The sequence below is a fragment of the Pundamilia nyererei genome, unplaced genomic scaffold (assembly GCF_000239375.1).
Source record: "Pundamilia nyererei isolate P.nyererei 1_Seehausen unplaced genomic scaffold, PunNye1.0 scaffold00127, whole genome shotgun sequence".
Lineage (NCBI taxonomy): Eukaryota > Metazoa > Chordata > Actinopteri > Cichliformes > Cichlidae > Pundamilia > Pundamilia nyererei.
Genome location: NW_005187528.1, coordinates 1042830 through 1066814, shown reverse-complemented (window position 1 = coordinate 1066814; position 23985 = coordinate 1042830). Strand labels below are relative to the sequence as shown.

At 38.6% G+C, this 23985-nt stretch overlaps 2 protein-coding genes across 5 annotated transcripts in view; one reads left to right on the top strand and one right to left on the bottom strand.

The window, feature by feature from the left end:
* Positions 1 to 3295: 3295 nt before the first annotated feature.
* prodhb (proline dehydrogenase (oxidase) 1b) lies at positions 3296 to 16901 on the bottom strand. 4 transcript variants are annotated; one of them, XM_005743081.1, is made up of 14 exons: positions 16880 to 16901; positions 14421 to 14629; positions 11394 to 11428; positions 11149 to 11298; positions 10937 to 11001; positions 10742 to 10858; positions 10490 to 10563; positions 9903 to 9984; positions 9082 to 9174; positions 8507 to 8653; positions 6973 to 7148; positions 6172 to 6270; positions 5977 to 6065; positions 3296 to 4960 (listed from the first exon to the last, which is right to left on the bottom strand). In XM_005743081.1, exons 2-14 carry the CDS (start codon positions 14624 to 14626, stop codon positions 4770 to 4772), a joined length of 1524 nt encoding a protein of 507 aa, XP_005743138.1. In that variant the 5' UTR covers positions 14627 to 14629; positions 16880 to 16901; the 3' UTR covers positions 3296 to 4769. The 4 variants fall into 4 exon arrangements, 3 of the variants coding, with proteins under 3 accessions (XP_005743138.1, XP_005743136.1, XP_005743137.1); XM_005743079.2 differs by lacking the exon at positions 16880 to 16901 and adding an exon at positions 15456 to 16119; XM_005743080.2 differs by lacking the exons at positions 6172 to 6270; positions 16880 to 16901 and adding an exon at positions 15456 to 16119.
* A 474-nt stretch (positions 16902 to 17375) lies between these two features.
* The window catches only part of scarf2 (scavenger receptor class F, member 2), a 15974-nt gene continuing 9364 nt past the window's right edge, over positions 17376 to 23985 (top strand). The window contains exons 1-7 of the mRNA XM_005743077.1: positions 17376 to 18020; positions 20488 to 20546; positions 20641 to 20742; positions 21188 to 21707; positions 22167 to 22385; positions 22599 to 22727; positions 23071 to 23174. Of these exons, the coding sequence (XP_005743134.1) occupies positions 17911 to 18020; positions 20488 to 20546; positions 20641 to 20742; positions 21188 to 21707; positions 22167 to 22385; positions 22599 to 22727; positions 23071 to 23174 (1243 nt within the window). The 5' untranslated portion in view covers positions 17376 to 17910. The remainder of the gene's footprint in view (positions 18021 to 20487; positions 20547 to 20640; positions 20743 to 21187; positions 21708 to 22166; positions 22386 to 22598; positions 22728 to 23070; positions 23175 to 23985) is intronic.

The window sequence follows — 23985 nt, the reverse complement described above, 5'->3', positions numbered from 1 at the left end:
GCTCATGACCATAACTGAGTTCAGGTGTAGATTGATTGATAAATTGACAGTTTTGCTTTCATGCTAATCTCTTTACCAAAATAGACCAGCTCCAGTGCGCACCCTATAACTGGAACATACCCTCTGTTCTCACTTCTTAAACATGGGAAACACAATCCCATGGATGTTGCAAAACCATTCCAATCCAATTCCAAGACAACCCAACAAAATCCAGGGCCTTAAGGAACTAATTATGAATTTTATCTTCCCCAGGGCCTATGGAGTTGTTTAACTACCTCAGTGTCCTCACCTCTAGTGATGGGCACATCATCCCCCTCGACCCTAGGCTCTGCTTCTTCTATGTAAGGCGTGCCAGCGGGAACTGTAGCTCAGGTGGTGGAGCAGATCACCTATTAATTATAAGGCTGGTGGTTCAATCCCAGTCTACATGCCAAATATCCTTGGGCAAGATACTAACCCTCCACAACCCAGTTGGGTCATTTGAGCCATTTCGACGGCAGACCCATGTCAATAACATTACTACAGAGTGTAGTGTAAGTACAGCAGTGTGGTTCAATTCCTTATGAATTCTCCTTTATATCAATGCATAACATGATGAATGATTAGGAAAAGACATGCAAGGTAATTTTGGGGGGCTGTTATGGACCGTCTAGGGGTGGCCAGACCATAACATAAGGGTGATCCATCCCCGTCCGACCCCAAGAAGCACATCACACAATTAGTACAGTTTGATGGTGACTTATTTACAATGAGTGGATTTAAAACAGGGAAAGGAGCAGACTATAACTTTAGGGTGTACCTAACAGCAGAACAGCAAACAAAAAGGAGCCTATCTCAAGGATAAATCAAACTTGCCTACTCAAAAGAATTAAACCAAATGACAGCAACTTACCTCCCTAACTAACAAAAACTTAAGAAAACTGTAATTAAACAAAAAGGCAGTCCTACATGCTCCTGTGTAAAACAAACATCACTAGACAGGTAACAAAGTCTGCGGGTTGGGATGGGCCGAGGATGAATGGCTGGCCGTCCATGGCGGTGTCATCAAATACGTTGCCAGTCCGCAGGAACTGACATTAAGACAGTCGTAACAGGGGCTGTTTGACTATAGTCTTGATGTTTGTTTTTTTCATTGTCCTTTTGCATAAAACATCTGACCTATTATTTATATATTTATTATTATTAGTATTATTATTATTACTATAGTTCTGTTATCATAATGAATATCTTAAAAAAACAAACACTATCAGCAGCATTTGTTTGTTATGATGACTGACACCTGTGTGTGTGTGTGTGTGTGTGTGTGTGTGTGTGTGTGTGTGTGTGTGTGTGTGTGTGTGTGTGTGTGTGTGTATCTCAGTAATAGTCTTTTTTTAACTGCACTGTGTGGTAGTTTTGGTTTGTTTCACTAGGGGTTATGTACGGAACTATTTATTAAAGGTCGTCTACAGAGCAAATAGGCATACAATGTCAAAGTACATTTGTAAAATGGATTCAGACTATAGAGCATAGCCTATTAAGTATTTTTCAGGAACCATGTGTGAGGTATTCATTAATTAGGACTAAGCAGCAACGTTTCTGGTTTGTTGTGTTTCTGTAATTACTTAGGATTTTATGCATACCTTCTTGTTAAGCATTGCCAATTATTTTACCAGGAAATGTCAGTGTCTTGCAGAAAGTTAACAGCCCTTCCTCCTTGTTAGACATTTGAGCCAACTTTGTCTCAGATGTTGTTATAAAATATTGACAAGATGTCATGCAGCATTTTCACTGATGCTGAGTTATACTGTGCTTGTCATTCTGACTGGCCATGTAGAAATGATCTTGTGATTATGGTGCAATGTCAGGAAATAGAGTCTATTGTCTATTCTTGGAAGTCTTCTTTCTGCACTTTTCTCTATTTCCACTTTATTAAGTAATATTTGTATGGAAGAAGAAAACAATTTAAACACCATAGCCAACTCATCGGCCTTCAAACTAATTAAGCCTATAAACAGCTAACTTAATTTTACCGTTTCCGGTTCGCCAACTTTTGGCTGACCCAGGCAATTAAAATTGTGTAAATGTTAGGTGTCAGGTGTTACGACAAACTGCATGTAAGGATTTTACAAAGATAAAAAAAAATTTAAAACTCTTCCTACTTTCTCATTCAGAATGACTTTTTTTACTATTTATAATTTACAATATAGTTTTGCACACTTCCCCCGAAGTTTCCTCTTAATTTTAACATTATCTTAAAATTGAGGATATGATTAGAGATGTTGAAGTTAATGTGCATTGGCCTAGTTATCTATTTTGTGCACTGTGAGCCACTAATCTCTCAGTTTGCTGTCAAAAGATAAAAACAAACCAAAACATAATACTCTTGGATGGCTCAAAGCCACCATACTGTCACTTTATCTATTGGCATACAAATCCTGATTAGAGCTTAAGTGACGCCTAGAATGCGGCAACAATCCAATCTAGCCTTTGTTCTACAGAAAAACAAAACTTTTCAAAGTCACACCCCTGAAAATTGATGTTCTGTATGTATTTAAACAAAACCTGTCACAGTGTAAGTAGTCATTATTTGAAAAACCCTGGGCTGTTGTGCCAATGGCCACAGCCAAGACACAAACTTGGGTCCAAAATGGTAGAAACAAGAGCCCAAAGAAGCCAGTTATGTATGCCACACATCACATCTTGCATAATACAATGTCGACATTCATTATATAAAGTAAATTAGTCTATGCTGATGTTATTACATTCTTGTGTGCTTTTGATGTAGAGAGAACTGTTGCTGTGCTTAGAGCTTTGCTGACCTAGAACTTGGGTAGAATTTTTCACTTCTTAATGTGTCCTCTGAATCTACTCATGCTAACCAGAAAAACTCCACTACCCTATAAGAAGGGATTTATTGGCAAATGTATACTCAAAGGCGCATCTTACATCAAAAGTAGACTTGATTCTTAATTAAACTGATAGAACACAGCAACGGTGACACCTCTGCGGTGCTCTGCCTCAGTAAAACTGAACAGCCACTAAAGTTTCTTCTGAGTAATGATTAATGCATCCAATTTCTGTGATCTGTATTGAGCGTAGCATCATGGGTAATTAAATGATGGTCTACAGAGCACCGACTGCTCTCATAAAATGACAAGGCCATAATCATCATGAAGCTTGGTTACCCTCTGACTCAAATACTAATTGCGCATCAATAACCAAGCAGAATATGTCACCAAATTAAAACCTCAAACAACTCAAGCTGTACAAACAGTTCAAAGCTATAGCATTTCCGTCAAGGACATCAAAAATATGCATGACTTCACATACTTTATATTCACATATTTAGCAATTTCACAAGCATATTTGGTAAGATGCAAATTCAACAAATACATTCTGAGTTAAACATATTTACATTGTCAAAAATCAGAATTGCACACAGTTGTCTAATGTAATAGATAGTGCTCCAACATGCTAGGAGGTATCTTTGTTGTAAGAGGTCCAGTCTGTCAGACAGACCAGAAAAACAGATATCAATGCCAGATTCAGGGGGCTTTCAGCCTCTTGAGACCAGATTTAGCTTGCTTTATAGACACCCCAAATGGATAAGGGCATGCTGTAGATCAGTCAAAATGGAGAAACAAGACAAAGTGCCCACATCAACAAGCCACAAACAACGAGAAAGAGCCTCAACAATTCCAATATAACAGAGACCCAGATTTAAACGTTCACTTCTCCACCAGCATGGCATCAGTACTCGGCCTATTAACCATAGAAACAGAACCACAATCACAGGAAGGGAAGAAAACTATTAATAGGTAGGAAACTATAACGGAGATACACTTCAGTGATAAAGCCAAGAAAATACTTAATCAACCTTTTAAGACTAATAGGATGAAATTATTGTTGATATTATTGTATTTGCTTTACAGTTACAAAGCTCATCATCAAAAAGATTGATCAAGAATTAAAAACTATATGTTTAACAATTACTTATGAGACTGAGCAGACAGATGGTTAAGAGATCTGGGATTGATCTGAATTAAGTTAAGAGTTGGATTTAAAATCAAGATTTGGACATGAATTGACCAAAATTGGGGAAACTTTCAGTCTGAGTATAGAACACATACTGTGGGCAAAAATATAACTTCTCCTAGTGAATATAATAACAAGGATGAAGAAGAGAGATGTGCTTTGATGAGGCAGTTATACTTCTTCATGACACATAAACTTGTATTGTTTTAAAAATGTCAGTGCAACCTCAAAAACAAACATACAGTACTGAGAAGCACATATACAGTAGATATACCTATATAGTTTACTTTGCTAACATTTATATCAAGCATGTTATTCTTATGATTCCCGTTCTCCTTGAAAATAAATAGAGCAATAAAAAAAGATGCCCAGCCCAGTCTTGTTGACATTTTAGGAAGTCCTTCTGGAGCAGTAAAGTTGCCCATATGATGGATATTAGAGCTCTACAGACAGTGGGAAAACAAAATGAGAAATGCTTATGGATGTAGAGGTGCAGAACAGAAGGAGTGAATGGAGTGAAGGTGGATAAAATCCTGCAAGAGCAGAATGCTGAAAAACACTAGTAGGAAAAAGAAAAACTAGTGACCTATGTAAATAGTCCATCAGTAAAAAAAAACAAACAAACTTCAAAATATAGATTAAAACAAGAGATGTGCTTAAAAAAGACAGCACAGGCAGCTATGATGATGGACACTAACTAAAGAACCAGATAAAGAAACCCTCAATAATCTTTACTAAATCTTTTGTTCTTTTCAGTACACTGGTTTGTAAAGAAGCTCTCCAGAGGCAAGTCTCCGTTTCAGCTCTTTCCAAAGCAGTTCCCTCTCCTTCTGGGCCCCCTTCATGAAGCCTCGGTTCTCCTGTGCTCTCCGAGACAGGTAGGGCATTACCTCATTCACTGGTCCATAGGGAACATACTTATAGACAGGGAAGCCTGCCTGGCCTGGAGTGAAACAAAAGAAAATGGGATTGATAAATGTAGACAAAAACTATTTCTCTCTTTATTTGTCAATATTATGAAATTCCTTTTCATAAAATATCATTTTGACTGACTAGTTTAAATGACAGGAGAGTATACTTTTTACAGATTATATTGGACAAACTCTATAGAACCACAGCATGAGCATCACCTTGATTGGTTTCTCTCACTGAATGTTTGCTACGATCTGTGTAATCAGACGAGACTGCAGTATTTGCACTGACATCCTCAGTTTACAGCATTTCTATTTGAAGATTTCCTCTCGTCTGTCAGTTAGGCTCGCACACTGTGAAACTGCTTTGCCAGGGCTTAACTCTTTAGCTCTGTCGAAATAAATGTTGTTTTAACTAATCCATCCAAAACATTATAACATGATACAATAAACTCTGCCCTGACAAGCACACCCTGAGTAACAGCTTATCTGAAAACTGAATTATAAAAACTAACTAAGGTACATTTGGTGCAGTAAGTGATGGACAAATAATATGGGTCTCAGCTCCAGTCTGCTTTATTTTATGAAACAACTTCTTTATTGTTTCAGGATTCAAAAGCAGTGCTGGCAGCTCCATCCCTCAAAAAAGCAACAAAGAAACACATGCCTGTCTCTTTACATCAATACTGGTCAAGGCCATGTCAGCTTCAGCCTCACATTGACAGACAACTGCCTGCCACCACTATGTCTAGCTTTGACTGACAAACAAAGCGCTGAGATCCAGCAGAGGCACTTCGTTAAGAGGACTGTTCAATACTGAGGTGTCTTGGCTCATATGTCATGCAGAATTGGCTTCTACATGTGCACTCCTTGGGGCCTGTGAGGTACGTTTGTGCAACTTAAAGGTCTTATGACAGAGTTGAAAGCATCACAGGGTGTATGGCCTGTCTGGCTGGCACTGTCAAAATTATTCTTACTATTTATGACAAGACAGATTGGTACCTAGACATTGCATGGTTGTGTATTTCTGCTTCTGTACTTTTCTTACCCAGTGGGAAGCTGATTTGATCACACATGCCCAGTAGCTGACCAAAGTATACCTTGTTTTCTGTGGGAATGAGACCCAGCTCATTCATTCTGATTGAGAGAGGATAAAAATATAAGCATGTTTATACAGATGCAATTTTGTATGAAAGAATTATAGTTTTAAGTTTCAAGTTACTGGATACAGCATAAAATTTGCCTTGTTAAGGTGTGTTTCACTGTGTCTTCATTGTGGGAAGCCACCATTACATTTGCTTTTCTGTTGAGTGCAATCTCATCCAACACATAGTCCAAACACCTTGCACAAATACATGACACACAACAGGGACAATTTAGGTAGTCATAATAATGGGTTTGTTTGTCTTTCAAGTAGGAATTAGTAACTTCTTTTATATTGTTCACTATAAAATATGCATTTTTATTCTATTGTGCTTACACTGTTTCATGGCACATTGAAATAAATCAATTTCATCAGCAGATCACATTTATTGTAAGGTGTGGGACTACTTTTACAAACCTATACTCCATAAAAAATCTCTATAAACATCAAGTATTCACAGTATGTAAACAGAAATCTGGCCCTGTTCATTTGTTTCTCTGTTAGTAAGGCTATATTAATACACATATTCATAATCACCATCTGCATGTTCTGAATCCACCTCATGTTATACTGTATCCAATTAAGCATCCTGAGTTTTTTCTTCATTGATTACATTATTCCATCAAAATCTTCTCAAACTCTTGAGACGAAAGCTTGTTGCCATAAGAACAAGACTGCAGTAACTTCAAATAAAAGACTCTGTCCTCTGTGGTGTTAACCGGTGCCTAAAAGGTTGACAGTTTAATTCTGTTATTTTAAAAAAACGAAAAAACAAAAAAAACTACAGTAAGCAGACTGTTCCTCTCTGAATATGATAAATGAGAGCTTGGCTAACAGCAATCAAACTCTACATGTGTAGATTTATGCAGAACAAACAGACTGACAAGCCTTGGCTCTTACCTGTGGTACATCCTATTGGTTGACTCATAGTCAGGGTTAATAGGGTCTTCATATCCAATCTCTTTGGCCCTTTCTCGCTCCTGATACATGTAGGCCCCACGCACCAGCTTGGCAGCAAAGTGCCAACCCTCACGTCGAGACAATTCTACATCCATAGTTACATTGTCATAGGCCTCCTGCAGAACAAAAAGGAGGAGCACCGAATCATGAAAATCAAGTCCTCTAAGTTTAGGTACCAGTTTTAAAACATGTTTTATATACAGAGCTGACCGCATTTCCATGTTTATTACAAGTAGAAATGTGCAATGATATACCTGCTTTATTTTTACAGAAGGATTAGTCAACTTAATCTGGGTTACCTGTCCTATCTACCTTTACATAATAAATAAAATGACGTGTAAAAAAAACAAAAAAAGAACTATGGAAGACAAACTCTGTAAAACAAAACAACTGTCCGATGTGGAGATGATGTATAGCACCACAGCATATCAGCACAATGGCAGGGCCGAGGGTGATGATTTGGGCTTGGTTTGCAGCCACAGGACCTGGACACCTTGTATTCTACGTATGCGGAAGGATTTTAGATATGAGCTCATTAGTTAGCTTGGATCCAAAGGACAACAGAAAATATTTTATAAGAATCAAGGTATTAACCTCTCGATCAACTCGAGACCTGTGCCTAAACAAATGCCCACTAGTGAACCAAAGTAACAACCGCATAGTGAAATGTTTAAAAATTCCTCCAAATGATTTGAGAGACTGCAAATTATGCAAATTATTTTCTGCAGAAGTCCTACAGAAAATAATGACTTCAAGTTTTTCCTGTAGGCGGCTCTATAAACTATTGAACTATGAGGAGTATTTGGTTTTTCACAGGATTGCACAAAGCTCTGTGAAAATTTTCTTTTTTCATGACTGTAAATGCCAGCAACATAAAAAATAAAACACTCACAATAAACCTTGTAATTATGTTGTGACCAACAGATAATATTCTAAAAATACAACTATTATGAACCTATTATGAACCTATGCACTTTTGATATCATAATGCTAATAATAATGCTGGGAAAAACACACAAAAAATAAATCGCCATATTTCCACCACTATTGTTTTCTCGTCTTTGTCGCGTCACTCTTTCGAGCCCAGCTTGGCTGACTAATAGAAATCTGTTTACATGCTGGCATTTGGACCTGTCACAGCATGTTTTCTTCGATAAAAATTACAACGGCTGTGTCAATGGATCTCATTAATAAAGAGAGGAATCTCCATCTGTTTTGGTTTTATTTGTTTGGGGTTTTTTAGCTATTTTCAACAACTGTTCATTGGATCTATTTCAAACACACTGAATATATTACTAACCTAAAGAAGCACATTGTCAAAACTTGAGGTTTCTTGTGAGCTGAGAACATGGATTTAATCACTCAGTGACAATAACAATCCTCCCATTCACCACAGAAACATTTTGCATATGCAAGGCATTAGTAGAAGTTTGCAGCTTTGAAGATCTGTTTTTGTGCCCGCTGTAGGCCCGACCTTTAGGTAGCATTGATAGGTGTTGAAAATGACAGGCTTTTCTCCGTTGTAGGTCCTCTGCATCTCCAGTGTTAGTCTGCTAATGGCTGGCTGGAAATAGGTTTGCTCTGCATCCACCATCAAACGAACACCACTCTCTAGGGCATGCTGAAACATGAAAGATCTCATTATTTTGGTGTAATATCATCTAATATCCTAGAGTTTCATTAAAATAGTTTTCAAGGTTGAATTAATGAACATTTTTTATTAAATAAATGAAACAAAAGAATCAGTGATTCTTAACACTGTGACATTAAAACACAGTAATAATAATAATAATCCCTGTAATTTTTTTAATTATTATTATAATTATACCAGTGCAGCTTTTATAGACTATAGTAGCTATATACTTATGGGAATTATATCATATTTACAAGATTTACAAATCTCATTTAACCGATACACATAAAAACATGTTACTAATCGCATATAGTTGATCTATAGGTGTTTATTCATAGTAGTTAAACAGCAAATTGCCTCTAAGTGTGGGCATGTTCATGTATGGTAATCAGTCCTTGTGGCTGGTATGTAATTACCTTCGCCAAGACATCTACACGCTGTAACATCCGCTTCATTTGTTGATCCTCCTCTACAGTGAACTTCCCCAGCAGAGGCTCCAGCTTACCTAGCTATGAAAACAACCCAGGAGAGAATCCACTGTGAGATACTAATAAACCAAATATCACACAGCATGACACCTATTAGTCTTCCCACTTTATGGCTTCTTCTTAACCCAGGGCTAAGTCATTCACCCTAGAAATTCCAATGAATGATGCAGAAAATCTGCAGTTAAAGGTTGCAGACTTTAAAGTAAATAAAACTCCAAATGGCTGTTTACTATTTGCAGTGTAATTGAGCTGATTGTGTTCAAGGTCTGGTTATAGTAAAATAACTTCAGATAAGAACATTTAAACTTCAAAAAGCACTTCATTTTCACTATAGCAGCCAGAGAGCAAATGACCATTTAGTAATGAAATCCTTATTTTAAATGTCATCACAATTAATTACTAATTTTGCTTCAGTTTTTCCAGTTGCTTCTGAAATGAACATATTACAACAGGGAACAAAAATAACTGGATCAATAACAACAGCCTATGGCAGCTACAGTACATTTGAATGAATTGCTTAGAAGTCAGAATTAGCTCAGCAGGCACAGCTGACACTTAAAACTCTCCTGCCTGCTACAACCTGAAAGCATGCCAAACTTGGAGCAGTATTATCTAAGTCAATTGTAGTCTCCAAGGAGTAATGGTAGAAATATATTTTAAAAGTGTTTCTTAATTTTGAAAACTGTTTTCTTTAATCTATTGTATCCCAACAGAAAAATCTCTCTTTTTCAGGATTCTATGCTACTGACCTCTACATTTGGAACAACAAGCAGATCCGATATCTTTGTTCTGTCATCTATTAGGCTGTTCCAGTCAAGCATGTCAATGCATCTGTCAGGAAAAAGGATGGAAAGTATTACAGGAATAGGGTTTTGGTGAAACTATTACCAGTATCTTTTTGTTACCAGAATCTTTTTTGGTTTTTTTGGTTTTTTGTCTTACTGGCCACTTTGTGGATAATTATGTTTTTAAAGTCAAAGACATATTTATAGCTACCCCCTTTTTATTATTAATCATTACTTTTATTACTTGCCGAATTTTGTCAGGTTAGTAGAAAGGAAAGTGATGATTATTTCTTCCATTTTTTAGAAGTAGTAACATATATTAAAGGGATCGTATTTTATAGTATTAAACATTGTATAAAATAAATTATCAAATGCATGAACTAAGAATATCTTCTTTAGTTTAATTTACTTTATGAAATTAATATTAGTTTAAAATTTCCATACAATTTTTTTTCATGAATTACTTCTGCAAAACTGCTTCACAACTAATAAAATATTTCTCTGTGTCAACACGTCTTTTATAACTATTTGAGAAGTCCGGTCTCGCTTACCCTGTCGAGTCCTCTTTCCTTCCTTTAAACCAGCCATAGAAGTCACCATTTGCACCCAGTTTGGTCATGAACTCCTATGAGAATACAGAGATTTAAAGTTCTGCACAACACACACTAAAAACATGTCTTGCATTATCCCAGTTGTGCATTTATGGAAATGTAAAACCTATCTGACATGTTTAGCACATATTACACAAGTATCACCACAATTCATCAATGCGAAAAACATGGAAAAAGAAAAAAAAATACTACCTGCAGTTGTGTAAGCTCCAGCCTCTGCTCTAAGGCCTCCAAGCCATCTTTACCCTGCTGTGACGCTAGGAAGGTGAAAAACCGCCGCCATTTCACCAGCACCTCTGAGAACTGGAGCTTTTGTAGAAAGAAAGTAGTGTCATTCAGCAAAACTAAAAGCTTACACTGACTTTTTCATCGCTCTTTAGTGCCTACCAGAAACTGAGGTCGTCCTAGTGCAGTCATTTTGATGGCAGAAAAACCATCCATTGAACTCCCACCTACAAGTGGCACATAACATTAAAATAAATGAAATGACAAAAAACTAAAGATAACAGTGTGATGGTACGATAGAATGATGTCTGGTGTCATAGACTACAACTTCAATGCAAACACATACAAGTGTGGCTTCTCCTGTGTTTGCCTACCAGACGCTTTGATGCATTTGATAAAGGTTTCCATATGTTGGTCACATTTGGCCTCGTCAGCATAGAAATATGTGCGGGCTCCGGTCACTCCCCCACGGCGGTCGCTGAATTGTTTGTGCGCTTGATATTTTCTCTCTCTGTGGTCCTTGCCTGTGAGTGAAAAACACATTTGCATATCATTACTTTTGATTACATCTCACAGTACAATTTGTCCACAAATGAGGGGGAAAAATAAGGCAGCTTACCTATGTTCTCTTTCTCTGCAGCAGACACACATGAGCTAAAACAGAAGTTATATGAAAGGATAAAAGATCATGGTCATGAATTTAGGCAACTTCAAAAATGTGAGAACTTGCACTTTTTTCTGTGAACATTGTGGTCTTGTGGCAGTGGCATGCTCGAGGCTGCAATTGTGTTTACTGATGCTTTGCTGAATTTCTGCTGCTCACCCTCTGCAGAGGGGAGTTGCAGCATCACTCCACACTTGACCTATTCCCCCCTCATCATAAGGCACAGGGGAGCTCATGTAACCAAACAGATGACTAAACAGTAAGCATGCTGGACATCAGAGACATCAAAAGGCTTCAAAGCCAGGAAAACTAAAGGGAGCCATATTCTTTTAACTTTGCTTGCTTTTGACAGGGACTCTTTTTAAAAGCAAAATCTACAATGGAGTCCATCTGACATGGTCTAAAAGTGTACTATTTTAAATGTTGTGTTTTTCTTTTGTCCTTCCCTTGCATGATAGTGTTTTATATACAATCTGCTTATGCTTAAAAATAAGAGAGAGATTTACTATTTCCTAGAAATTTTTTTGCTGTCGTTCAGATACTATTGATTGATTTTCAGCCCTAAAAAATAAGACGCCAAATCTCCGAAAATTAAATTGAATTAAACAGCTTCAGTGGACAGTGTCGGTGTCAAATAACATTTGTGTTACGCTCTCTGTGTCACATTTGGGATATATTTTATCGCCAGCACAAAACACTGGCACCCAGCTGCTTTAAAAAGCATGCAAGCCTTCAAAAGCGTGCATTTGTCAAATCTAAAATGTAAAACTGGGAATGTATTTTTAGTATAGATGGTCTACACATCTAAAGGCTGTCACTGTAAATATCATGCGTTCAACATCAAGCTAGGATTTGCTTCTGTTCCTTATACAGTATCTTCCTTCTTTTGGAAGAAACTGACTAATGTTGTTGCTATCTTGACATATGACTGGAGAACTTGTCAAACCTGCTGTCTCAGATCAAGCTGGCTTAATGTGCCTTGTCCTACAGTCTCAATGTTTGAAGGTGTATGTTTGGCAAACAATATCTTTCTAGGCTCAGATTTGATACCTCGCTTGATGTTTCTAAGCAGGCATCCCGCCAACACAAAGGATATCAAAGCTGTGCCATGACATCTTGTTACTAGTGATGAGGTCTAAAAAATATATGCAGTTAAAATAAAAGGGAGTTTATAGCAAAGAGCTTACCTAGAAGTTTTATCACTTTACAGAATGTGATAGGATGACAAAAAATTATGTCTGGCTCAAGATGTTATCACTGTCAGCTGTCACTCTATGTCAACAGACTTAACCATAAGATACCTGACTAGAGGTAGCCCCATTTATTCATCACATCTGAGCTTTATAAAACTAGAGAAATTCTGAGAGTTAGAAAAGGTCAGTCTTTTTTCCTCAATATTAACTTTTTTGCTAAGTATATCTGACAAGTACATTTGTCATTTTTACTTCAAAGAAAAAGGAATCAAAATATTCCCTTTTCTCTACTGATTTGTCTCTGGAACATCTCCAAAGGGGACCAAAATGGCACTCGTGCATTACTCATAATGCATGAATGCCCAAAGCTGAGACTAAAGTAAAAGTCCTGCTATTGCCCACAGAGATACTGCTTGCAAAAGGTTTGCACTGTTGTCCAAGTTTACATCATCTCACAGATCACTTAGGAATCCCGTCACACGAGCTGCACGAGGCAATACCTAGCAAGTGAGAAATTCTCTTCAGCCAGCCAATTCCACACTAGAAAGCCACAAGTATGCCAACAATTCATGGTGTAAAGAAGATTGACCTCCTGGCTAAAATAAAAACACATCTATATTTGGTATTAAACTACAAGAAAATGCAAAAGAATGTGCTTTTGCTTTGTGTTGTTTTGTTTTTTTAATCTGTAATATGTGTAATACAGACAAGCATAGCCTGAATTCAATGTGTCTTTGACAGTAATGGCATGCAATTTTGGGCCTGAACCAATTGTGAAATTCTAGGTCAATACTGATATGTAAATAAAAAAGGGTATAGATGATTTTTTTTGTATTCCCCATTTTGTGCAACAGGGGGAAAAATCATTATCAAGAAATAAATTTTTTGAGTTATTTGCTCCTTCACCACATTATAGCTGTTCTCACAAATGAATTCCAGGTTAAGTTAAGTCAGGGCACTGTCCACAATTGCCCTGCTTCCTGTACAGCATAACAGGAGATAATACCAATCAGAAGTGTTCATAAAACTGAAATTACTCACTTTGGTTTAGGTGAGAGCTGCTGCATGGGTAAGCAATTGTCTGTTCTATTCTCAGATGGATGCATTAGACATTACACCGACATTTTACCAGGGCGCTGGCAGGGTAAAAACTGTTAAATGTGCAATTCAGCTGCGTCAACCACTTGTTTTCTCACATACAGCTCCACTGGGTTGTTTTGATAAACGTTCAGGGCTGCAGTACAGGTGTGAAAACAAACAAATTAGGGACAAGGGATCCAAGAAATCAAGACTAGAACATTATTAGGACACAGCAAATATCAGCCACTGCAATAGTTGAAGGTCATTTAAAATTAATAAGCTGATGGCAGTCGGCAAAGCAAATACTGCCTAATATATTGGTACATCACTGTGTAATACCTTTGACCTTATCCAACCAGATGTGGTTGGATAAGGTCAAAGGTATTACACATTACAAAGGTGAGGTGTGGGGGGGCTGGAGCCTATTCCAGCTGAAACTGGGCAGGAAGCAAAGAACAGTCTGGAGAGGGCACCAGTCTATTACCCATGCTAACACATTCCAAACCTTCAACCAATTTAGAATTACACATTCATCTCTGGTGCATGTCCTTGGACAGTGGAAAAAAAAAAACCCTGAGCCCAAAGATGTGCACGTTAGGCAACAAGCATGTCAAAACCCAAAACCTTCCTTCTGTGAGGCAACAATGGTTAGCACTGTAACGGGGTTGAGTCTATTGTATTATTAAGTAAAGCAATAGAATTTTCATACTCCATTTCTTTCCGCTCCGCTTCCTCCTGACTGATGTCTTCCTCAACACTATAGTCCAGGACAGAGCCAACGCCGTAGGAGTGGTTCTTCTGAATCAGTGGCTTGATGTCATTGTGGTCCTCACCAGCCACAAACTGACCATAAAATGTCATCTTCATGAACTGGTCAAAGGTTTTCTGGCCTAGAATCTTCTTAGCCAGATCCATTACCTGGGCAAAGAGGGAAGGACATTACATACATTACATTTCTGATTAGTAATTCTAATATGTTTTGGGCTTTCATCATGTCTTTTACATCATCCCCATTGATTATGTAAATATGTGTGCCATGCTGGATGTGTTTTAATGCACTCTACTCCCATGTATATAACACATTTGCTTAAAAGTCTTAGATGAATGGAAACTTCCTTGTGCCCTGATAGATTTATACAGCAGCCTGTATGCTAACAGTACACTACAATAACAGGACAGCTGAGGTTATGTAACATGGACTGGATAGCTGAAAAACAGGTTGCAACTTGAGAGGTGTGCATTGCATTTAAGGGTGGAGCGGAAACTGTTAGGCCTGTCTTCATATGAGAACATATATAGCCTACAGTGCATTACTTTACATACAGCCTATGGTTCAGATTTGATCAGCTGACAGAACTTTTGTTTACCTTCAACGCTACTTATTGCTGACATAAATGGGAATATTCCCATATTGTTTGAAAAGAAATTGTCAACATCACTGTCAATGCTATATCTATTAGTAAAAAATAACATAGTAGCAATTAAATTGTATTATATAGTATATGATATAATATTGTATTATACTATACAATTTATCGTCCAGTGACTTGCTTACACCTGTTTTCTTTGATTGTGACATCTCATTTGCTTGTTATGCGAACGTTTCACATAGAATTCAGTATTTATGCTCAACTTTATTTTTAAAAAACTGTAATTAGAAAGTGATCTGAACACCTAAAGGCACATTAACAAACAGACTTCGTGTTAAATTGCCGGGCTGCGCGGTGAGATAGCGCCTCATTACCTCTTTGTTCTTATCAACCAGGAAGTCATATGAACAAAGTTTGAAAACCACCAAACTTCTGAGAAGCTCTAATGAGTCTTTGCTCTTGTAAGCCTCCCGGGTCTGCTCAAAGTCTACGGAGATCTCATTAGCAGCGGCGGCGGCGGCGGTGCCTTCTCTCCTTCTCCCTCCTCTCCCAGACAGTCCGGGACACTCTGACCCGCCGCGGATTCTGACACCGTCATGCTCCGTCTGGGCCGTCGAACTGGAGGTCACGGTGCAACGTACTGCTCGGTTTAAGACTAACCGTTTAAAGTGGATGTCCGCCCTCGCCCGTTTGAGGGCTGGCACGGTTTTGACGTAAAACATCAGCGGATAGCTGGCCCGGGTATCAGCGCTGAGGTGAAGCTAGCACACCAATAGTGTTTGCTAGCTGCGCGTGCCCAACTGTAAACAAACTCGGGCCCGAACGGGCACATTATCATCACTTGGTTGGTGGTTTGAGACGGTGACGCACTCACGGCTTCCTTCCCGAAGTTTCCCGCATCTCTCCACCAGCGCGTTTTTTTTTCTTCTTTTTTTTGTGAGCACGTTGCGTTGTTGTGGGTATTTTTTTAATTGGCAATGCTGTCAACTTCCGCAGAAAACACGAATTACCATGACGTGTAGAGGTACAAAAAAAATGCTTGTATTACATTCCACTTCACATTAGGTATTTTCCTAATAAACATTTTGTTTACTATGTTAGACTCAAGGATTAAATGGCAATTTCTTAGGATATAACTTAAAACATTAAAATAAGCTATATTGGTATTTCTTCAGCTTCTGCAGTTGAATTTGCCATCACTTTGGTATAGCTACATATATCGCTTCGGCCTCCTTCCTCTGCTTGTTCTCAACTACTACGTCCGGTATCTGGAAGTCACACAGGTCATTCTTATCCAACCTTGGGGGCGTATCCCATTTTGACCTCGGGACTTTCAAGGCCATACACTGCGCAGATGAACTATGTTAGCTACTTGGTTATGTAGTTGCATGTATGCACTGTCTGCTAGCATCGTGCAACAACACCGTCTGCATACATAGATAAATAGTACCCATATGTTATTATCCAAATTATATTAAAAAATTATGCTTTATTATGAAATGGGCGCATTGCACGATCATGATCATGTCAGACCTTTACTCAAGTTTTCTTGAAACTTTGTTTTATCACCTGTAAATTTGTATCCATTTGGGCGTTTCCATCCTTTCAGCAGTGGTTGTTTTCCGTTTTTCGACGAAGCAATATGTTGTAAATGTGTAGGACACAACTTAGTCAAAATTAGGTTCACAGAAGACACTGCTATATAGACAAGAATGTGAAATGCGTATAGTGCTGCAGTTTGTTAAAATGAATTCATGGATACAAAATCACTCATACAAAAGTGATATGTTCAACTTACGTGCGACGCACTTAGAGGATTTAATGCAGGGTACTGTCTATCAGCATCACTACGTTCATGTTGACAGATGGGGGAGCTATTGTCTCAGTTGTGGGTAATACACTGCTGCCCCCTGAAGCCGCCACACAAAGGCTCACACAATAATAATAAAAAAAACCCAACTACTTTAAAATACGGTTTGGTTGAAATGCGTAGTCTTCTATAAATTATACTTAAAAATCTGATAAGTCAACGTCTAAGATGATCTATGTACATAACTTTTGTTAATAAATATAATATTTCCACTAAATGTCATCAATATAGGTAATTACCTCTACTGTTTGTTAAAATCTAAGAACGGAGCACAATACATTTTTTCTTTATTTCTTTTTAACCCTTTTCCTTCAATCAGACCCTGTTGCGCACAGGCTTATGTAAATTTGGTGGCTCACGCATGGCGCACTGAGCCAAAGATAGAGTAACAAATCAGGAATTTCCCTTCTGCCACTCCTGAGAGCGCAAGAGAGGACCAAAGTTAAGGATTAAGCGCGTCTCATTCGAGAGGAACAAAAGCGACATAGTGACACTCTGCTTTATTTTAATTTTATTTTTTTGTAAAGATTATCAACAGTCTACACATTCCCAGAAGCTCCGAGGACACATTTTGGCAAGAGAAAAAATATTTGATTCATTTTGAATCTGGAGGCATGTGGCTTATGACCTCTTTCAAGGAATAAGTAACGCAACAGGAGAAAAGACGTTCACTAAGACTACTGCGATTGCAACTTTGGCTTTATGACTTTTTCTCCTTTGCGGTTGGAGCTGCCGTCGCTGGTCAGTTTTGGAAAGTTTCTCGATGGCGTAGGTGGTGGCGAGACTTTTTAAAACACCTTAAGGATTTATTAGCCTATTTAAAAGGGATGCGCATTCGTTTTATGTGCATTAAAGAAACTGGAGTGTGCAAAGAACACTGAAACCCAGCCGTCGTAACTTTTGGTATGAGGGTAATGCGGCGTAAATACGGCGTCTAGAAGGATGATGCTGCTTGTACAATGGAAGTAAAGAACTCTTTTACTTTTCTTGCGTTGGTTTGTCTTTTCTTCTGCTCCGGTTTCAGCCAAGAACTCAACCCCAAAGGCAGGAATGTGTGCAAAGTACCCGGGTAAGCATGCAGGGGGGAAATGGGAGCTATTCGATTTGTTGTTACTGCAAACCAGCTTGTACAATAAGATTTGCAATAAGATGACATTTTTTTTGCTTCTTATTCTCCGTTTTTGGGGGGATGGGAACTTCCTTCAAAAAAGTTCCGCTAGAGTTGGGAAATAAGTAGTTATTCAAAGTGTTTTTTATTTATTGTTTTGTGGAAAAATGCGTAACTTTATAAATTTGACGTTTCCATTGGTGGCCTTGTGCGTAAATAGTGGTCCTCCAAAGTCGTATTTTGTGAAGCCATCCGCCGTCTTTAGTATTTAAAAGATACGTATTTTAGGTCAGGAGATCTTAGAAACACTTTGTTTTTTATGCATTATGTCACGTCAACCCACCACCCCCTCTCCCTTACATATAACGCGCTCCCTGTTCAGTGTAGCCATAGCAAGATAGCAAGAGGAGGAGTCCACTGAAGAAAAGCATAGCTATACAGATGTGTGTGCTACATCTGGAACCGAAATGTTTTTGTTGCTCTGAAGAGGGCGCTCTTACAGACCCTTACAGCACTCGTGGCACTATTTAATAGTGTGGTTGATAATGCACTTTTAAGAACCAGATTTTGGAGGAGTTAATGAAACGCAAAACTGATAGGATTTAGGTTAAAATCCTGTCATAAAAGCAAAAGTAAGTGATCCTAAAGGCATTTCTTGGTGATCTCCTGAGCCTTTCAGTAACTTGTGTAAAAGAAAAACATCCAAGCCCATAATTGCTGACTGTAGTATCCAAGCTCGAACTGATGTTTTGAATTTTGTAAATTGTGGTAGGCCAGAAACAGCAAATGTAATCCAGGGATCATTTTCCAGTATGTTCTAAACAATGTGTGATAAGTAACCATATACTTGTAGCTGATTACTTTAGGATGGATGAGCTTAAAAGTTATCACTTACTTTTTTTATGTTGAAAATGTTATCGGACCAAAAATAGCTTATTTGAAAAAAGAGAGCGAGAGAGGGGGGAAATAGCTTATCTGAAAAGCCACACACTGTATTTTCCTGTGCACTCAGATAGAAAGTCATCAGCAGCTGCTCTTCAAAAGCTAAAGTTGTGCTGTCATCTTGCCTCACTGGGCAAAACGTTGTCATTTGCCAGAAAGGAAATTCTGTTCTAGAGTATTGTTATGCTCTATGAAGTTTTCAGCATGCTGTACATGACCTCTATTGCTCTACAAGGTTGATATTGTGCCCCTCTTTGCACTTTTCAACATTCATGACACTGAACTCACCATTAAATTGTCTTTTTTCCCCCCCCCCACTATTCATTTATTGTTCTATTTTTATAGCCCTGAATCATATGAACAGAGGGAAGTAGTTCATTATTTATCACAACTAGTCAGCATTCCAATATGTCTCCTCATAGTGGAAAATCAACTGCTGAATCTGGCTTTAATGGCAATACATCCTAAAATCATTTGCCGGTGCCCTCAATAGTCATTGTTTTCTAGCTTCAAGTGTTCCTAACAGTGTTTTGAGAATGCAAAAAGTTGCTGGCTTTGTGGTGTTTTCAGCACTAATGCAGAAATCTTCTTTTCAAATCAGTGAAAAAGCAGCAATTGAGGTCATCTGTGAAAGTAGTCCGTGCATTCTTTCTGTGGTAATGAAAAGCACACAGCATGTAAAGACCAAATTAATTCCATTAAACAGTGAAGGTAATTTCTCTTTCTGCATTCTGGCATGGATTGGATTAATGTTAATGGTTAACAAAGGGTCAATTATAAAGGGTTGATTGCAGTTTGTCCAAATTTGGTGTGGCACACTTGAAAAACAAAACACAAAACAAACAAACAAACAAAAAATCTAAACAAAACTGTATGAAAAAGAAAAAAAGAGATTCTTTGGAAAATTTCCTTTCATACAAGTCAAGTAATTCAAAGGTTTGACCAATGATCTTGAACACGTGCCGGTTTTGGCAGGATAATAGAATTGTGCTACTCCCTTCCCATCAACTGAACACAAACTGCCTTCTTCAAACAATTTAGGGCAAGCTGACGTGTTGCAGGGGCCCCACAGAGGTCACCGGCATGGGAGGAAGAGGACATGCAGCCGTTCTTTCCTGTTAGGCCCAATACTTGTCTGCAAAACTTTGCCTCTGAATATTCACACTCCATCACAGGCTGGGGGAGGCAGAAAAGCCTGTAGAGCTTCAGGAGCTAGTAGCTTTTGAGTGTATGTGTCTTGTAGAAATTGGAATGAACCATATTGAGGTAATTATACAACAATGTGCTAAGCATATGTGTAATGCATATGCTTAGCACATTCTGCTTGCATTTGCAGAATTTGGCAACAGCTGCATCAGTAAGAAGCACAAAGCCAAAGAAGCAGGAACTTCGTGTGAATGTTGTCACTTGAAATATATTTGTTTTGCTTTATTTTAATCAAGTGCTTCATCTTTCCCCCCTTTCATTCTGTACCTTTTCCCCCCAGATCATCAACACCAGTGTGCTGCAGTGGATGGGGGCAGCTAGGAACTGAATGTCTGACACGTATGTACCACACTTAGAGCTAACATTTGGCAGTATGTCATATGGCTCATTGTGCACACCAATAGAATAATATGGCCTATACTTTTCACCTCAGCCCTCTGTGAAGGCAACTTCACCTGCAAGGACAATGAGGTGTGTGTCAGGCCAAATGAATGCCGCTGTCGTCATGGATACTTTGGAGCTAGCTGTAACACCAGTAAGAATTTTTTTCTCACTTCATTTTTCATTTTGTGTCATTCCTGGTATTAAGCAAATACATTTTACATGTTAAATATAAATGTTCCAGTATAGTGCTCTCGGCAGTCAGTTTTTCAACATATTGCTTATTGACACAACAAATATCTTAAAAAGTTGGCAAAGGCTAGTCCAAAAAAACAGGTATTCAGAATTCATGTACCTTCAAGATTTTGGATGATGACCAAATGACCAAATACATGTATAATAAATGGCATTCTTTATGCATCAGCTAGTTCTTATATTTCTCTCAAATTAGTTATCATAACATGCTTTTACACAAAGTTCCAATGTCAGTGTTTGTAGCTCAAAGCACTACTGCGCCTAAGTACAACCTTCCAGTTTTACTAGTATTTGTAGTCTTAGACTCTGTAAGAACTTTTCCTGATTACATTGTCTTTTAACAGAATGCCCTGCAGAGTACTGGGGACCAGACTGCAAGGGAGAATGTCACTGTTACCCCAATGGCCAGTGCGATGATTTGACCGGCGAGTGCACCTGCAACCACAATCGCTGGGGACCTAAATGCGAGAATGTTTGTCTTTGCCAGAAGGGCAAGTGTGACCAAGAAACAGGAAAATGCACATGCTATCCTGGCTTCTGGGGTCCTCAGTGCAACAACAACTGCTACTGCAGCATCAATTCAATCTGTGATGTGATGACAGGGCGATGCTTGTGCAACCCTGGCTGGACTGGGAGGAACTGTGCACTCCAGTGTAACTGTAACAATTCACCATGCGACCAGTTCTCGGGACGCTGCCAGTGCAGGGAGAGGCTTTGGGGTCCACGCTGTGAGCGAAACTGCCAGTGCCTCTATGGCAAGTGTAACCAGGCTGATGGTTCATGTACCTGTCTGCCTGGGTACCGTGGGAAGTTCTGCAGGGAGCCATGTCCTGCTGGATTTTATGGTCAAAACTGCAGGATCAGGTGGGATTTTTTTTTTTTTTTTAAGTAGGCAGAAAGCAGTGTACCATTATTTAAACAGGAAATTCTGAGCTTTTCAGATGCATAATGTTGAGTTTCCATGCCTGGTCCATGTGATATTGCAGGTCTGTGGGTTTTAGAGGATTTAATATCTAAAATCTTAAATCTAAACATGTCTAATTTAATGGAACAATGCTCAAGCGAGATTCAATGGAAATTGGTATTCAGGAGGTAATGGTATTCACATTGTCCCACAATCATTGTCACAACACAAGAAACGTGCAGTACAATTGCTTCAAGTACTGCTATGGTTCAGTGTTTATCGCCTTCAAGTGATTAGAGCAAGAATCTAAAGCAAACTAATACAGCTGGTTTCATGAAGATTTTGATCACTGAGCTGTCTCATTACATTTAGATAAGAGGAGACAAAAAAAAACTCTGTGTTTCATTGGCTGCCACCAGGTGTGGGCACTGCAAAGGCCAGCAGCCCTGTAAAGTGACAGGAGGAAGCTGTATTACATGTGAGAGAGGATGGAATGGGACTCGGTGTGATCAGGTCTGCGCCAAGGGCTTTTTTGGTGAAAACTGCCAGGAAGTGTGTCCTACGTGTAAAGATGGTCACCACTGTGAGCCCATCTATGGCAAGTGTTCGCACTGTAACCCTGGCTGGATTGGGGACAGGTAAAAAAAAGCAAACGCACACACACGCACGTGCGCACATGCAAATGTGTAAAGAAAAGAGCATGCTGTTTTGTTGTTTAGTATTCCTTTTAAATATTTAACTACTAGCTATTACGAGACTATTTCTGGCACTGTGGTAATGACCATGACTCATACTTCTAAGTTTTAAAATTACATTATGTGTAATCAAGACATTCTTTCTGTGTGTGATAGGTGTGAGGTGCGCTGCCCCAATGGCACATATGGCGAGAACTGTGAAAACAACTGCAGTCATTGTTTTAATGGCATCTGTCATGTTGTTACCGGAGAGTGCCTCTGTGACCCCGGGTTTTATGGCACATAGTAAGTTAAACGACACCTCAAAGATAAAAACAGCCTTGTTTATACCCTTGACAGCTGTACAGTATGCAGTGGCAAAGGGTTGAACGTGGTGATATGATGTTTGTAGCACATTTATATATCTGGGGACTTAAAAGGTTGAGTTTGTGTTTTGATGCATGTGTTTAAACGAATGAAATAAAATTTAGGAACAAAAAAAGCAAAATTCTCTCAAACACAGCAGAAACGATTGGGATATGGAGCTAATCCCAGTTATCCCCTTCTTTCTTCTTTTGTTCCATGTAACATACTGGTTACTCAGACACAACATTAAGCAGATGTTTTCTGTCTCTTCTCTGTTGTCAAGCTGCAATATGACCTGTCCAACTGGCCAGTATGGAATCAACTGTAACCAGACATGCTCTTGCCATGACAAGAACTGTGATCCTGTGTCTGGTGCCTGCTATCTCCGTAAGAAAATCTTTATTTTTACTTTTAGTTTTTTATGAGCTAACTGATGTGTTGCGGTTAGCGAGTATGTCAGAAACTAGTGGGGCTTTTTTATTCTCCTAACTTGAACAGATATTTCTTACTTTATACTGTACACACCAAAAGAATTCAAATGCTCTGAACTGTTTATTTGTACATTACATGCCAGCAATACTGCCTGCATATTAAATTTCTAATAGTTGGCTGTATATGCTGAGTAGCAACAAATACATCTATTTAGGTCAGTGTGTGTAGTGGGACACCAAAGGGCCTTGATTGTGTTTCCAGACCTAGACCGGTGTCCTTTTTATGGCTGTGTTTGTTGGCTCTGTTCCTGTCCAGCCGCAGAAGAGAGAAAGGAAGGAAGAAAAAAAGAAAGGGATAGAGGAAAGGAAAGAAAAATGAGAAACTGGAATGGATACAGAGAATAGAGAAAAAATACTGTTTGGAAAGAGATTATTGGAGGCAGACGTGGAGAATATCACACACAAAGACTGCATGAATTTTGGCTAGTGAACATGATGGGTGGTGGCAAGTTGGTCAGTGATAAACTAACCCTTTGCTACTTTTACCTCAACTCCATTCCAAATTGAGGGTGACAACATGTCAAGGACAGACCACCCAACAACCAGAGACGTATGTGACAGCGTAAAACCCGAGGCTCATTGCTTTTTTACTCCTATGTGTTACTTCTCTTCTGGTGCTTGTCTCTCTTTCCCAATACTAAATGGTGCCCATAACTGTACAATACACCACTGATTGTCTTTGGGGTGTATCAAACTTCAAGTGGGAG

What these genes read in the sequence shown, in the direction of transcription:
- prodhb (XM_005743079.2), bottom strand. Translation starts at nt 15,803, where the DNA reads ATGTTTTACGTCAAAACCGTGCCAGCCCTCAAACGGGCGAGGGCGGAC. An exon ending in TGCAGAGAAAGAGAACATAG is followed by an intron (nt 11,299 to 11,393) that starts GTAAGCTGCCTT and finishes TTTCACTCACAG; the next exon opens with GCAAGGACCACAGAGAGAGA. An exon ending in TTGTTGTTCCAAATGTAGAG is followed by an intron (nt 9,175 to 9,902) that starts GTCAGTAGCATA and finishes TTGTTTTCATAG; the next exon opens with CTAGGTAAGCTGGAGCCTCT.